The 16,650-nt window shown below is 40.7% G+C and overlaps 1 protein-coding gene across 3 annotated transcripts in view; it reads left to right on the forward strand.

The window, feature by feature from the left end:
• Window positions 1-16,650, forward strand: part of pdlim5b (PDZ and LIM domain 5b) — a 41,917-nt gene that overhangs the window by 13,209 nt on the left and 12,058 nt on the right. For all 3 annotated transcript variants that reach the window (XM_073478673.1, XM_073478675.1, XM_073478674.1), the window contains exons 3-5: window positions 5,448-5,599; window positions 14,052-14,085; window positions 14,440-14,954. In XM_073478673.1, the coding sequence (XP_073334774.1) occupies window positions 5,448-5,599; window positions 14,052-14,085; window positions 14,440-14,954 (701 nt within the window). The remainder of the gene's footprint in view (window positions 1-5,447; window positions 5,600-14,051; window positions 14,086-14,439; window positions 14,955-16,650) is intronic.

Genomic DNA, 16,650 nt, shown 5'->3' on the forward strand with positions numbered 1-16,650 from the left:
CAGAGTCATCGCAAAGATTCTGCAGGGTAAACGATTTCTTTTTGATGAGCTTTACAGGTCGAATTAGTGTAGGAACCACAGTCCTGCTTCGATGAGCGTCAAGATTAAAAGAACATTTTAAAGTCACCAGTCAGCTTTTCAGACACGCTGAGTTCATTTGATCAAAAAAAAAGAGCGAAAAAATCCTGGTCTCATAAAACTCACACTGTCACTAATACATGGGAAGTATTAGTCTAAGGCAACTTTATTATTACACTGTAAAAGTCAAATATGCTTTAGCTTTGTGTGTTTGTGATGACATAATGTTAGACTCAAGTCTTTTCCATATAAGGTCCTCCAACCTAGTCTACCCTACACAGACATGACATGCCTTTCACTGGCCTTCAGTCCTCACCACAAAGCGCTTCCTGTAACATGATTTCTCCGATGTGAAATAACCACAGGCCTTGTCCTTACTCACTGGAAGTTACACCAGCAACGAAGATGATTAGCATCCCACTGGGGCTGAAGTGCAGTTTTAAATGTGATGACCTTGTCTTAAATGTTTCTGGTTAAAGTCAATGTACTATAAATAGAAGCAGTGTCTTCTCCCACAAAGAGTTTTGTGTGAAACGCTGCAGCTGTAAATCAGTTGTCAAAACACACAGCATTGATCTGTTAGGTGCATTTGGAGTTTTGGCTGCAGCCTGTTCTATTGAGCATCTCTGGAGAAGAGCTGTATGTCATGGGTTTAGTCGTATCCAGTACTTAGCAAAGCCGCTTTTCCTCTAAACAGAATCTCTGTGTTGTTTTCACAATAGACCATATTCACACGGCGGCCATTTTCCTCAAACGTCAAGCTCTGAGTGGGAATCTAAAATGCATGGATGATGTTATGCGATGGTGTTCCAGCAGTGTATAAACATAGGGAATCAAATTATAGATACAAATAGTTATTTTACCACTTCCTGCTTGTTCAGCAACTGAAAAGATGATGAATAACAAAAATCAGGAAGGACATCCAACCATATTTTTATGGTAATACAACATATTTTAGAGCCCACTAGCCAACATTAGCCTTCAACCACTTCCTAGCTAACATTACCATTTGATGAATTCTCATGGGTTTTGCTTTCAGGCTTAATATTTTATGATTAATTTACACTTTTCCTCTTGTATCTTGTAACACTATCAAACATTAATGTTAGCTCGGAAGTAGCTGAATGCTAGCATTAGCTGTTGTCTAACAGAAGCCAATGCGTTATCAAATTTTTTGTTTTACCTTGAAATGTGTCCAGATGTCAATCTGGACTTTCACTGTCCATCATCTTTTCAGTTGCTGAGCAATCAGCAAGTGGTGAAGTGACAACAATTTGACAGATTCCTATGTTTACTGGACTTCCAACCTGGAACACAGTTGTACGGCCTACCCTGATTGTGATGTTGGAAGAAAGTGGCCGCCATGTGAATATGGTCTATAATGAATCTTTAACAATCCTTTATTCTTTGTTGTTAATTTATTGCCTTACTGAGTAAACATCTAAATCTTTAGAACCAACCAGATTTTTTAAATGATTTGCTTTTATGACTGTATTTGATGGCTTAATAACAAAAGGATTAAAGACACATGGACGCAATGGTGTGTTCATTTTTCTAGGCTCCTGCTCCACTTGTCGTGTTCTTAGAATTTGTCTGGTACAAGATCCCTCTGTATTTCTTTTCATCTCTTTACAATGAAGCAAAGATGAAGTTCTTCTGTAAAGACAAGTGTAGCCACGATAAATGAAGGGGCTTTTTAGCTGCTAATGTCATAATATTCAGTGTACTATAGGATTTGACTTTAAGCCCTCAGATAGATCTGCCAAGTGTAATCTGTATTCTGTTAGCTACATTTGTAGGAGGCACTTACATGTGTAGTGTGGAACAACTAGTCATTACCAGTGACTGCACACAGCAGTAAAAATCAGCAGTGTGGAGAGGAGCACAGCAGCGCAGCAGCCACACCATTATGTGGCTGGAATCCCATTCAAGTTGGAAAGACACTTCATTCATTTTGAGACGTCCTTCTCATCCCAAACTAACACAGAGCCAAAGCTCTGGTAGCCTTTTTTTCCTCTCTAAATGAAACTTTTACATTTAGTGTGAAACTGTCTTGGATGTCCTTTTTTCATTTGACCGAGCAAGGTTTAAAATAGTAACGTGTGTTTTGCAAATTTTGATTAAGTGCGCAAAATGACATGGTATGATGTGGTGGATAGTATTTGGTAAAACATGTTGCTAAAACATCCTGCTCTCTTGAGAGAGCTGAAGCAGCACAGCCAAAGTTCCAGCTCGTTACTTATCTGCTCTCCGTCACGAGTGCTTCAGACCTCTCTTGATTTATATTTATAGACCGTGGATGCCAGAGATTCTTACTGTAACATCTATTTGTTTTGTATCCATGTGAGAAAGGCAGCGTTTGACTGAAAGAAGTTTGGATTCATAAAGCTCTCTCTGTTCACCGCAGACTGAAGGATTAAACATCATTAGCCGCATATATAAAAAACATATTTTTCTGAGAATGTTGCAAGTCTTGCCCTGTCTTTCTTCACGTCTTGAAATAGTACATGTTTGAGGGATCACCATATATAGAGATGTATACTATTGTCTTTTCTCACATCCCTACAAGGAGAGAAGTTCAGATCTCTTTTTCTCTCAGTCCAGGCACAAACACACAGAGGCATGCTGAGAGGGAGACACGGGAGATTGATTTATTCAGCAATCCTTTCGCAGCTTTTTTTTCTGCAGTTGACCTCTGGATTTGTGTAGCGGAGTAGGACAGAGCCAGCAGATGCCAGCAATCTCTGAAAAAGGGCTGAAGAGTAATGAGTTAGGCTTACGCTGAAAGTGAATGAGTCAGGACAGACTGCCGGCAGGTGTGTCTCTATGAGTGTGTGCCGGACGCTGAGCGAGCAAGTGAGTCAGTTGAAGCTGTGTTCATGCGTGCAGAGCAAGCACCCTGCCCCTTTTGTGAGTAACACTTAGCATGTGGCTGCTCTATAGGTCTCCATGAGGTTGGTATGCATACATCAGCCTCAGCTATGCGCTCTTCACTTCCCGCTACTGATCTACTTGATAATGACACGAGGAAAGCTCAGCTCCAGAGAGAATGTGGCGGTCACTGCGACTGCCGCTGTCACTTCCTCATTCTTTGTCTGCCTCCCTCCCACCCTCTTGCCCCGTTTTATTATGAGGGTTAACACAATGGCACATTCTTTATGTCTCATTGGCTCCTTTTAAAAACTGCGGAAGAGTCGAGTTAGAGTTACCTAACCTGAATGCATTCTTTGGCAGTGGGGAGAGGGAGTATCTTTTTGTTTTTTAGTTTATCTGTCCAAATCAGGGCTGGTTCATTTTCTGACATTTAAGGTCCAAGTTTATCTTCAACACTCAGTAGAGTTGACAGATAAAATCACTTTACTCCAATCATGCTTCACGCCTTCTTCATTATACTTTTCAGTCTCTCAACACATTTGTAGCCCTCAACTGAGCACCCACCTTACGTACGTGTGTGCTTTCCATGTCCATATTTTGCTCAAATTGTTGAGGCTTCAGGGAAAATGAGCTCTGTTCCTTCACACTGCTGAGAGATGACACGATTATATGATCATAAAAATACCTGCATAAGATGATGAGTACACAGAGTTCTTTTTTGTTCCCATGGCTGCAGTCAACATGGCTGCACAGGTGTGTTGCACGAGCGCACTGAGTGATTGATGAGGTGTGCACAGCCTTGCGTAATGACTCAATCAACACACCTGGTAGAGAGTCATCCCATCGTCATGGTTTTATTGCGCGACTTCCTGTGTGTTAATGCCAGTCTCAGCATGGTGGAAAGGGAAACAAGATCTGATAAAATCTCACCCCTCTCACTTCTCTCTGGTAAACAGACCAACATTCAGCATTTTTCAAGTTATAGGTATCCTTGTTGGCAGTGCTTTGGCTCTGTTGCAGCATCCTTTCTCTGCGTAGTCACCACATTTTTGTCTCACTCAATATCCCGCCCACAACACTGTCTCATTGTTTACACACTACAAGTAATAGCCTATCAACACTAAACAATCTGAATCTGCAAAGTAACTAGTGATTAACTGTATTAAATATATGTAGTGGGGTGAAAGAATGAAGTAGCAGAAAGAGGGAACGCTCAAGTCCCTTAAGTACAGTACTTGATTACATTTTGGTTAGTTACATCACTTTTTATTTGCTTTGGAAAATATACAGAAACCCTTTATTCACATATTGCAGGTGTAATTTACAATACATACAGAGTTTGAAATGCAGCAAATAGCTACTTATGTAACAAAGGCTGAGAATAACAGGAAAAACATTAGTTTTGGGATCAGACTGACAACACTGATTGGGAGGCTGGTGTAGGACAAGAGGTGGAGCGTAAAACATAAATACCATAAAGGATATCCTGCTCCAGAGCCAGCACCTTTCAGCATCACAATAACAGATACAGCACACAGCAAAGAAAACCCCAGAGTGGCGTTTGGCCCCTAAATGTCCTTAACAGACACAGCAATAGCAGTGAATGTGTCCTTCATCAAAAATCTGAGGGGAGAACAGAAGATTACAACTTCCAGACACTCAGTCTGATATTTAGTCTGACAGAGCCTGAGAGGATCAACAGGGGGGAATTGGAGAGACTTAAATTTCCCAAATGCAGATGTGCAAAGATGGGAGAGTAATGACCAGCAACACCTGATTCTGTAGTCATTGGCCATGCTGCTCTTTCAAAGTACAGCATCCAAATATATGTTTAAATTAAACATTTCAGTTTAAAGTTTTAATAATTTTGCAAATATAATATATGTAATGATAATATTCATAATGCATGTACACACTGATCTGAATGTCAACAGATAGCAGTTTACTATCTATCTATCGTTTTCCTCTCTGGTGAGTTGTTTCTATTGGCGCTGTTTTAAATTTCCGTCCCCCTTAAAACTTTCTGTTCTGACTCTCTAAAGAACTGTCCCTGTGAGCTCTAATCAAAAGCGCAAAATTCCCCCTTGCATGATGATAACTTGGTGAGAGGAGGGGGAACATTGGGAGACAGAAGAGGCCACATTCTTGTGGGAATGTTTGGGCTTTTTTTAATTGGCAGATTGTTTTGGTGGCTGTAGATGTTGCAGTGTTGTTAGGAGAATAAGACGCTTATCTTGTCTGACAAGTTACATAAGACAGGAAACGGAAAAGAGAGTACAATACTTGTTGATTACGAGAAGTTAATCAATGCCATATGCTTACACAACATGTTCTCCTATTCTCTTATTCATTTTATTAAAATGCAGAGCCAAACTCTAAAGTTCCAAATGTTAACAAAGTGCAATCTCGAATACTCTTTGTTTGGCGCAGATACATCCATTGTGAGCCTCTTTTATAATTTGTTGTTGTTGTTGTTGTTGTGTGTTTCATTGCAGCTCACTGATGGAGGCAAGGCAGCCAGAGCCAAGATGAGTGTTGGAGACATCATTCTGTCCATTAACGGCATTTCCACAGACGGCATGAATCATCTAGAGGCCCAGAACAAGATTAAGGCCTGCACAGGCCAGCTCAGCCTCACTCTACAGAGGTAACATGCTCATACATACATGGACACATATTCTAAAACATAATCTATGGATTTCCTAGCTCCACAATAGAATGCATACGTTGTTGTTTTAGCCTTCCGGTGTGTATTTTAGCCTGTTTGAAGAATTTGTTACCAGATGTAGTTGAAGCTGCTTTTCACAGGATAGTGAACAGACACACAAAATGACATTTAAGTGGCAATAGGAAGCTTGATTGCCATATTTGGTGTATTTGTGCTGTATTCAATTTGCCTTTTCAGTATTTGAAACAGATGAGCTCCTGTTATGCTCATTAAAAACAGTTTAGTGTTTCTGCCCCTGAGGTCCTGTTGGGACTTTGGAACATTAAAAAGACTCAATTAAGCTTGATTTTTCTTGCACAATAGCATCATTTTTTGTGTCTTACCACCTGCATTATAATTAGCATAGATTGGCTATCGTGATATTGGATTTATGATGATTCTGAAATGTTAATTTTAAAGGGTTTTAGCCAGAGTTTTAGTTTGAAACATTCAAAAATGACTAACCTTATCAACAGAATGTGAAGAAACAACAGTTTTGATGTCAAAAACGTCTATGTATGACTTTGCACAGATGTCTAATGATGTTGGCTTGTTAACCACCTAGCCCTGGCCCATTCCGTCTTGTCTTCTAGCTCTTTTAATCTAATAAACAAACATCTAAATTAGGTTTTATTACAGATAAGCTCTTAATTAATGGTTTGCAAATCCCTTCCATTGCTGTTTAGTGTATAGTGTATTTCACAGAATCTTCAGATGAGTTTTGGTTTGAACATGCTGAGTTCATCGAGTGCTCCTCTGCTTCTCCCATTAGACAAAAGGAAGACACTGGTTTTCTGGGGCCCTTGAGTACATTAAAGCTCTAGCGATACATTGAGGGCACTTTAAATGAAAGCCCTGTGTTCCTCTTAAACAGGCTTCGAAGAAAAGGAAAAAGGAATTCAGCTGAGGTCCACCAAGGAAAGGTTTCAGTCCAAACAACTTTTATAGTCCATCAAGGCCAAAGCTTCACTCGTAGGGACACCTTGAATTGGTTTTGTAATAAAAAGAAACGGCTCAACGTTAACACTAGTTTTCACAGGCATGCAGTATTTTACCTTGAAGAAGATGAATTAAAAAGAGTGATCCCTTCTGATGATTTTTTGCCAAACACAGTACATTTTTCTGCAGCCAAGCGTAAAAATGAGTAGCTTTGGTGTTTGACACAGACAAATGGAGGCAAAGCACGCACACTTCCCAAGCTGTAAAACATGTTGACAGAAAAACTCAAAGCCTGGTTTGCATGTCCTGTCATTCCATCACCACATCAAAGCCGAAAGGAGCCTCTGTGCTTTAATCGTGGGAAAATAGTCCTAAAATAGCCCCATATCCACAGCTGCATGTAATCTTCTGTGGGTAATTGATGCACAATGAAACATCAAACATCCTGGCCTCACAGTACATGTAAACTACAACTGAAATCGCTGCTAAACAACAAAGGTTTCCTTGTTACAAATGATTTATAATTGTTGTTTCCGTCATTTCTGGCTGCAGTTTTAGAAGATGGTTTGCGTGGTAGATCAAAGAAATCAATATTCCAGCGCACACAAGGATAAGATTGACAACATTTTATCAGTTAGTTAGTTTATCAGTTACCTTAAAAACAAAGAGAAGCGAACTAAGCATTTCACATGCAGCTTCGTCAGATTCGCTCTGTCATTGTCTTGTCATTGTCACTGTCTTTGGTTTGCATAGTATTGATATTGCATGTCACAGAGCCATTCTGACTGTGACAGTTTTAGAGCCTCTTTACTGTATATATAGTATACACTGGTCTTTTTTTAATTATAGTTTATTATAATATTGTCGAAATTCCTTACTTTTGCATTATAAAGCAGGTCTAGGTGCCATGGAAGTATCAAAACGCTCAATCCACAGAGAAATGCACACAGCACATATTCAGAAACTGTGCCTTCAAATGAGCCGAGAGCTATTCAGTAAGGTTGTGATGTCACAACTATACGGTCCCCGCCCTTAACCCCGCCCCCAGCACAGCCATGGTTGCAAAAACTCTGATAGAGCTGATGCAGAAACATGGTGGGTTATTTTAACATGGAACTTGCAAATTAAGTATACTTAATCAAAGTACTTCAAGCTAGGTGTTATGTACTATATATAGCACTATAAGAACACTATTTTACTAGAGGTATTCTCTGTGACATGCACCACTTTCTACATCCATGTTCTCAGAGTTGACTAATGGTTTTGATGATCACTGATAAGACTCTCAGGGTCATAAAAACATTCCAAGAGTGCCAAGAGATGATTAATGTGTTCACAGTTTTGTACCATTACATCACTTTGTCATAGTTCACATTCTCTTGGTGCTTCCATAAAAAAGACAAACTTACATAATGCAGGTGTGTAAAAAAGACAGCGTCAGAGTGAGAACATACACTAGCCCTGCTTTTATTCATGAGCCTGTTTATTTAAAATGTTCTGAACAGAACATGTAAATTTGGCTCTGTCCACATGATTGAGCTCAGCTGTATGCACTGATTTCACTTCCAACGGCTGGACGTGCTTTAATCAAACTGGAATCACAAATTAAATAACACTGAATGCAAAAATGAAAAGCTGAAAGAGATGACACCTACAGTTGTACATTAACTTCATAAAAAGTGGTTTTGAATGTCACACACTGTCACTTGTCATGTTTCCAGTTTCCATAAATGTTGTATCATACACAAAAGCATCCAGTTAACACAATTTAAGTATTGCATCTCATACAATGTTTCTGTATATTGTTTAGCCAAAAAGGCACTCACAGTTATTTGATGCCAATATGTTTATTTCTGTGTTGCTTGGTGAGGGGAAACTTGTTTTCATCAGGGAGGAAATGGACTCTGAGTTTCAAAGTACTCTCCTCATCCTGTCGCTCCACCATACAGTAAATCATAACAGAACTGTCAGGATGAGTTTGAGTGAGCAAAGAGCTGTTATGTGTTGTGTGACAGAGGGAGAAACCAGGTTCCCCTTTCCAAGACTGTGGTCTCAGGAAAAGATGTCAAAACAGTGTGCGACAGCACACACTTTCTTCAGCTAATATAGTAGTTTTCCGATCTTCCATCCTTTTGATTTGTGCTTGCAGTTGATGTGACCAGCATTAATCAGTGAATTTTATGGGTACTTTTTGTTCCACTATCATGCAATCTTGTTGCTGTGCAGTTACACCAGGCGGCTGCGGGAAGTATCCTTAGGAAAGTATGATAATTGGTGTTTATTTATTGTCATTGAAATATGCAGCACAGCGCAATGAAACACCACTCCCCAGAGGTTGTGGCTGGCTGCACCTGGTCCCAAAACCTCAAAGATAATACAGATCAGCACCACTAGCTCTTTGCCATCCAACCACTTTCTGATGTTTTACGCAGGAATTCGTGTGAGCTCCCACAGTGTTTTAGATTCCGGGTGTTTTCCACTTTGTGTGCGGATTTGTGCTCATAGTTTTTCTGGTGGAATGGGATGGTGTAAAGCTTTTGGAAGGTTTTCACAACAACAGTTAAACAGTAGAAATGCACTTTCAAAATATCCTCTTGTTCTGGCTATCCTCTACCTCTCTTGACAGAACAACCTCCTTTCATTTGACTTTAGATTTGATTTACCAAAACTGCATACTTGTTTCAAATATACTCAGACTGTCCCTCACACAGACAGCATTAAAGCTTCAGTGTGTGATGCACATGTTTTGCCCACAGGCCACTTACTGTAGCTAAACACACGTGAGCTAGGTGGCTGTGGGTTCAATCTACAGATATTCTCCTACCTGGCCGCTTACATCCAACAAGCTTTATGGAATGGTTATAACAGGGTGAAGCAGAGGACAATCCGATGCAGTGCAGAGCCCCCACTGACTCCTGGCTGCCTCAACCAGATGTGGTGTGGTGGTCGGAAGAAAAGTCAGAAGGGATGGGGGCTTGTTATTGCATCGCCTGTCCTGCATTAAAACAGATACATTAACTAGATTGGCAGTTTATTCTTTTGTGGTTGCTGTATCCAGAGATCCGACCTCGAGGAGAACTCCTTTATTTCCCAACTCGCTTTATTCATCTATCTGGTCTCTGTGTGGGTTGGATTACTAAATTTAATTAAATGCAAACATCTTTTTGTTTAGCTCTGTGGTTAACTTTTATTCCGCTTTTTGTTTGCCAAGTCAAGCTCACATGACCAGTAAGTTATCACTGACATACTGAAGTGCAGAAGTGGGGCATGACAAGGCACATGGAAAAGAATGGTATGAATGCCTCCCATCACTACAATGCATGTGACTGCTGATATGGACAAGTACACAGGGTTCTTACTTGGCACGTGTGCAGAGACATCAGACATGAGCAATAACCATGTTAGTGATGTGCAGAGGCAACTGACAGCAGCAGCAGGCTGTCCAGTTCCACGTTAAGAAGCTTTAACACCAGAAATAGCAGTCACATCTCTGTCATTGTTTCCACTGTCAGAGTTTTAAAGCAGTCATATTATTCTCATTTTCAGGTCCATCATTTTATTTTGGGTTACTACTAGAATAGGATTACATGCTTTAATACTCAACAAACACATCAGTTTTCTCATTTCTGTCCCCCTCTGACTGAAACGCTCTGTTTTAGCTCCTGTCTCTTTAAGGTCCCCCCCTCCTGAATACCCAGTCTGCTCTGATTGGTCAGCTCACACATGCCTGAGCCCAGCACTGCTGACAACAACAGAGCAGCTGTGCTAAATTCATTTTTAAGCCGCCAGGGATTAATTATGCAGTTGTGTAACTCTATGACAAAGTGTGATGTCACAAAGTCACGGAATTAAAGGCAGGACTACCGACGAGGCGTTTCAGGAGCAGTGTTTTCTGTGGGAAAGAGGAGCCACCGTTGATGTGGACTTTACTTTCAAGATCTTTTACATGCACAAGAAACAATATGAAACACTGAAGGAAAAGAAAAAAAATTAAAAGCATAATAGGTCTCCTTTAAAACCTTCTGATGTCTTTGTGTGTTCTAAATCCCTCTTCCAAGATTCTCATTCTTGGTGAAATATGAGGGAGCACTGGGAAGAGGCAGGAGAGGCCATGTGCCAGACACAAGCTGTGAGTTTTGCCACTGAACGGTTAGGCTGGCTACACAGAAAAACAGAAATACAGAAAGTTTTTTTCCACACCCTCCAATTTCACATCCCTCTGTTGGAGTTTTTGTTTTGCTTTCCTATGTTTTTTTTCTCCTCGTTTCCCTTCTTCTCTGTGCGTTGGTTCTAATTTTCATGCAGGGGTAAATCTGAGAAAACATATAGATTTTGCCAGGTCTCCCACAGAGTTTTAACATTATCACTCAAGTTAGATATAAGAGGGCAGATCTTTGTTCAGCAAGGTCATGGAATAATGTCATGTGTGAATTTTACTCATTTCAATAATATCTGTACCAAGTCCCAACTCCCAGCCTACTTTAATTTAGTGAGGCTAAACAAAACTATGTCTTGAGAATAAAGCAAAAGACAGGTGTGAGGAGTTAGAGGGTTATCACGGAAGATCAGTGAAGATGTTTCTTTGGAACTCTTCCAAACTCTAAAGTTTTCTGCTTCAGTAACTGCGTGTGAAAGTGAAGTGAAAAGAAAAAAGAAGCCGGGAAAATGAAAGGCTATCGTTACTTGAGCAGTTTTCCCTCCATGTTAAAAGATGGATATGTGAGTCTGGGCTGTTAAGACGCGTTTGTGTGTGTGGTGAGAAAGTCGTGTCTATTAGCCTTTCCATCATTCAGTCAAATGCCATATGCCAGACTGTTTCTCTTGGCTCTCACAGAGACACTGGCAGGGTGGAAATGCGTCAGTCTGCTTTGCCCTCAGGCTTATTCCTCCACTGAACCTCCTCATTCTCCTATTCTGGAGTTGTATGTGTGTCTGTGACAGAGTGAGTGCTCAAGCAAGTCTCTGTTGAAGAAACCACGTGAAATAATCTTTTTTTTTCTTCTTTGAAGTACATTTTTGCCGTCAAGATAATCTGTTTATTTATATCTTGCACGTATTTATCAGCAGTTTTTTATGTAAATAGATTTGGTCCATAAATAAATCGTACAGATATTATCAGCTGTAATCTAATAAAACAAGGCATCCTGATTAGATTAGGAGGAATCAATTGAATGTTGTTGTAGGCTAAGCAAAGCCATGACTGCATGTTCAACAGGGGAAAGGATTTCTCTGTATTATAAACACACACAGTAGCACAAACTGTGGTACTTGGACACACAAGGAAAGCAGTCTGATACACCAGATTAATTCCAAATATGAACATGAGGATTTTCTATGGACATGTATACAACACATTCAGAATCTGCGTCTCAATAGACCCTTTTCACAGCAGACATTTTGGCTCGTCAAAGCAGGAAAAGCAGAGGTGTGACCAATGACATTAACAATGGCTCCATGGAACTACACTGATAGTTGACATAATGCCTGTCATCAGCATGACAAACCAGTTGTTGTCATGATGCTATCCAGTTACGGTGAGATTAACCACGTACATGTACACTTGGCCACCAGAAAGTAAATATATGCTCGTACACCCACACACTCGACCAGTGTTTGTCTCTGTGTCATATCAGAACAAAAGCAGGTCGATCTGACGAGGCAGGGAGCAGGACAGCACAGAGGGGCTGAGCTGAGCAGATGTTCACAGGACCACCCTAGCAAGTGTTTGTTCTGTTTGCTCTGGGAAAAGACAGATAGAAAGTGATCCGCCCAAACGCCTCACTCTGGGCCACCGATGGCAGATACACACTGCCTCATTGTAGACGGGTCCTGTTTGTAATGGAATGTGCCGATTGATCTTTAGACCTTTAACTGTTTTCCTTGGCAGAGCGGGCTGCATAAGCAAGTCCAATAATACAAGTACGTTGGAAAATAGGCATACGATATATTAACTGCTAAGTGGAAAGTGTAAATGCAAGTATGGGCACAGATGACATCAACATCTGGTTGGAGGGTGGGGCTCTATAATAACGCTGTGCCAGGCTCGGTTGTTGCGCCACTGCTCAGCCAGAGAGGAAATGCATGAGAGATTGTTGACTGTTTTCCTAATATGGCAGAGAAAGGAAGGAGGCCAGTGGACATACTGCAGCTCCTAGTCCGGAACCAGCCCTGCTGACTCACTGTCTGTTTTTTTTGTTTTTTATGAGGAATTAGGGAGACACTGTCTGCATGTCCGGTCCAAATATAGGACGCATTGTTAACAAAGGCATCTGTCTGCATTCGAGTTTTAATGCTTAAGCAATGGAATATTTTGTGACATTGAAGTTGCTTGTTTTAATACAGAATACATCCATCCATCCATACAAGTGTCTTTTGATATTGTGTTAGACAGTTCTAGCAAATAATAAGAATAAAACAAAAGGAGGGGATGCTGGAAATCTGCCGGTTTCTATCCAGGACATCTCAAGAGAGGAGACAAACGCACCACCCTCCCCTCCCGTAGGTGATAAAACTGTGGCAGCTGCTTCAATCATAAGTGTAAATCAGATGTACGCCACACTTCAGCACCGGTCTGAATGTGGACACACACCCTACAGTACAACAGCTTCACACATACTGCTGGTTTTTCATGTATTACCGCAGCAGCTTAACTACAAATTACATATGATTATTGTTAACCACTTTCCAAAGCTTAAAGTTTTCCCACTTTCCAGGCTCCCATTTATTTTTATTTACTGCAGTGCGCAATAAAGGTCAATTTTCAGATGATTCATCACTGCAATGGTTTTGGTGCCTTTATTTCAATAAATATACAAGATGTAACATTTCTGCATTAAAACGTTTAAAATAATTAGACCTTTGTTATATTATTATTATTACTATTTACTATTAAAAATATTTGGCAGTTTTCCCTCAGATGTATTATCCATTACGTACGTAGTGGAGGCACATTATTTTACAGTTGAACAATAAGCTTTATGGTCCAAAATGGAATCAGAGCACTGAAACAATAAACACGAGGTGGTTGATAATATCGATAATATATTGGTCGTGTTCTAATTCAAATCCAGAGAAATCCGTTTCATTTTCATTTTCATTTTCATTTTCATTTTCATTTCATTTCAAAATTTCATTAATTTGATTTCCTGTCACTATGACTTCCAGGTAAACATCAGACAATAACGTCAGAGAGTGAAGAAGGAAACAAGCGAACATGACGCAAATAAAACATTACCATGTCCGTGAAATATTCTGTATGAGTCACATAGATAGATTTTCATCGGCAATGATAATTTGTTTAACAACAAGGTTTAAAGACAACAATTCCCATGATTGCACAATACTTAAAGGCATCATCAAACTACTTCTTTTGTTTTCATTGACCCCAAGCGGCAAGAATTACTGTGCTTTTAATGTTCAGAAATACAACTTTGCTATATTTTTGTCTTCACAGACCTCCCAGTGACCCTAAAGATGGAGTGCGTAAGGTATGTAAAGTACAATATTCACATAAAAACTGTATAGAAGCTCAAATTTATGCTCCTTTTCCATATAAATATTATCCCAGTTTATTAAAAGTGAGCATGCTTATTGTGCCCTTCTGAGAAATATGTCAGAACACAGATTGGTTTGGCATGCATAACTGACCTGAGATGTCACATGTTATAGCACCTCTAAGACTTGTGTGACACAAGCATGACTGTGATTCAAAATTTAAAACACAGCTTATTTGAGTGAGATTGCTGTGCAGTGCTTTTGTGAATGCCTGTTTACATGCATGAGTTGATAGTGGATTTTTTTTTGTGTGTGTGTGCATGCTGTGTGTCTCCACCTTCATCCAGGACGAGCCACAAGAAATCATTAAGCCCGTCCCAATCACTCACCCTGCCCCAAGCAGCACATACACCAAGCCATCAAGCCAGCCCAATCCTGCATACAATAAGACAGCCCGGCCTTTTGGCGGGGGCAGCGGTGTGGTCACGGCTTCTCCCACCCCGGATGCCCCCAAAGTAGCCACCATTCCCTCCGCATCATCTGCTTTCACGCCAGCTGCCCCCTCTCAACCACCGCAGCCTCCATTTCCGCTGAGGTCGAGCCCAGCTGCTCCAGACTCCAACTCAGTTCCCAGGCCCGGTCCTGGGCGCTCCGCCTTCACCTCCCCTTACACCTCTTCCTCCTCATCTAACTCCTCCTCTCCAGCCAGAGTGACAGCCCCATCCTCCCAACCTAATGTCCCACAGCCCTCCGTCTATAACACGCCTATCAACCTCTACTCCAATAATAATGCTTGTGAGGTGGCTCTGGGACAGAGGCGAGGTCTTCTGGAGAGCCAGGGGCTGTCAGAGCACTTCAACGGGTAGGTACCATTCATCAAACCCTGTTAGCATATGGTTTCTCTTACACTGTCCCTTTTTAAATCTGAGGAGTAAAGCCAAAGTCATATATATATATATGGAACACCCGCTCCATTTATGTTGGCGTGAGCACAAAATATAGAATGATTTAGTATTATATGCACATTGTGTCAGATCCAGAAGGAGTTGTGGTTTAAAGAGGCCACACATTAGTGGACGTTTTTTGCTTTGCAGTCTACCTGAAGGATTATATTACAGAGCATTAAATATTCCATTCTGCTCTTCTTATATTACCTCATACCCTATTTCCCTTCAAAATACGCGTCTCATTTGTAAAGCTAGCACTGAGACAGCCCATCACTCATGTTTTCACACAGCTAGGTACAAGAGAAAGCCGAGGCATGCTGCACATCTTGTTTAAATCTTCCACAGGGCAACTGAAAAGGAGTCTAGACAACACGCTAACTGATGCTACTGTCTGCCTATCTATAATTGACAGTGCGGTTCGCAGCTCTGCCAAGCACACAGTCTGCCCGACAGGCACTGCTGGTGCAACACTTGTTTCTAATTAGCCAGAGTCCTGGCAGCTATTTGCTTCGAGGGACCGGGGACAGAGCTAAGTTTGGCTGGACTGGGCTTCATCAGCAGGGTTTGGCCCACTGGTTGGGTTACGGTAGACTGAGAGAGTTCTAAGTGATTTGCCATTCTTTTTTGCTCATTCTTTACTCTCTATCACCTGGAAAAAACAGGTCACAGAGATCTGTTTTTATTGGCTTTAAGTGAGCAAATGGCTTCACACTTAAAGGTCCAGTGTGTGAGATTTAGGGGATCTATCTGCAGAATGTAATGTTATGTTCTCCTTAGTGTATAATCACCTGATCTGTTTTTGTGACCCTAGAATGAGCCTTTTATTAGTCTGCCATGTTTCTACAGTAGTACATTAATCACATGTTGTAAAATTGATGATTGTTTGTTCATAAAGCGAGAAAGGAAAAACAAAAATAATGATTTATGGTTATCAAAAACAAGCTATTTAATAAATATCCAGAAATTTAAAGGTGCAATATGTAAGAATTAGCCACCTGGTGAATTCATACTGTGAGGAAATAGGGGCACAGCATATCACCAGAGAAACCACTTACTGTTGCTGCTGCTAGCTAGTTAGCTCAGGTAGCCACGCAGCTAGCAGTCCAGACTTAAAGCTTAGATCTCATCAGATATTAGCTTGTTGGTTCTTGTATTGATCTATTCATGAATGTTTATAAAAAAGGGTGTAAGTGTCATTATCAGGCACAACGTTACTGCTCCATCTTATCAATCTCTCTGTTGCCTGAAACCTTGGACTGTCTCCTCATAGAGGTGGAGTGTATTTGTTGCAGCATGTGTGTGTTTGTGTCCTGACCTGCATGCTTTGTTTGGTTTCCTTGAAGCACATTCTCTCAGAAGGGCTTTCCAAGCTTGATCTTTTTGTCGAACTGACTTATTCATGCTCCATCTTCGCCTCGATCCTTTTCCATATACCCATCTTTTGCCCGCAGGAGGAAGAAGAGACAGACACCAAGTTAGTGCTGCGAATGATAATATATTTGCTGCAGTAGCTTTCTAACCACGTGGAATGTGATTACAGCCTTCACTTCTCACTGGTTTATGATTACCAAAGGCATGCTTTTGCACCTCTTTGAGCTAACCCTCACAAAC

Source organism: Pagrus major, chromosome 12 (assembly GCF_040436345.1).
Source record: "Pagrus major chromosome 12, Pma_NU_1.0".
Lineage (NCBI taxonomy): Eukaryota > Metazoa > Chordata > Actinopteri > Spariformes > Sparidae > Pagrus > Pagrus major.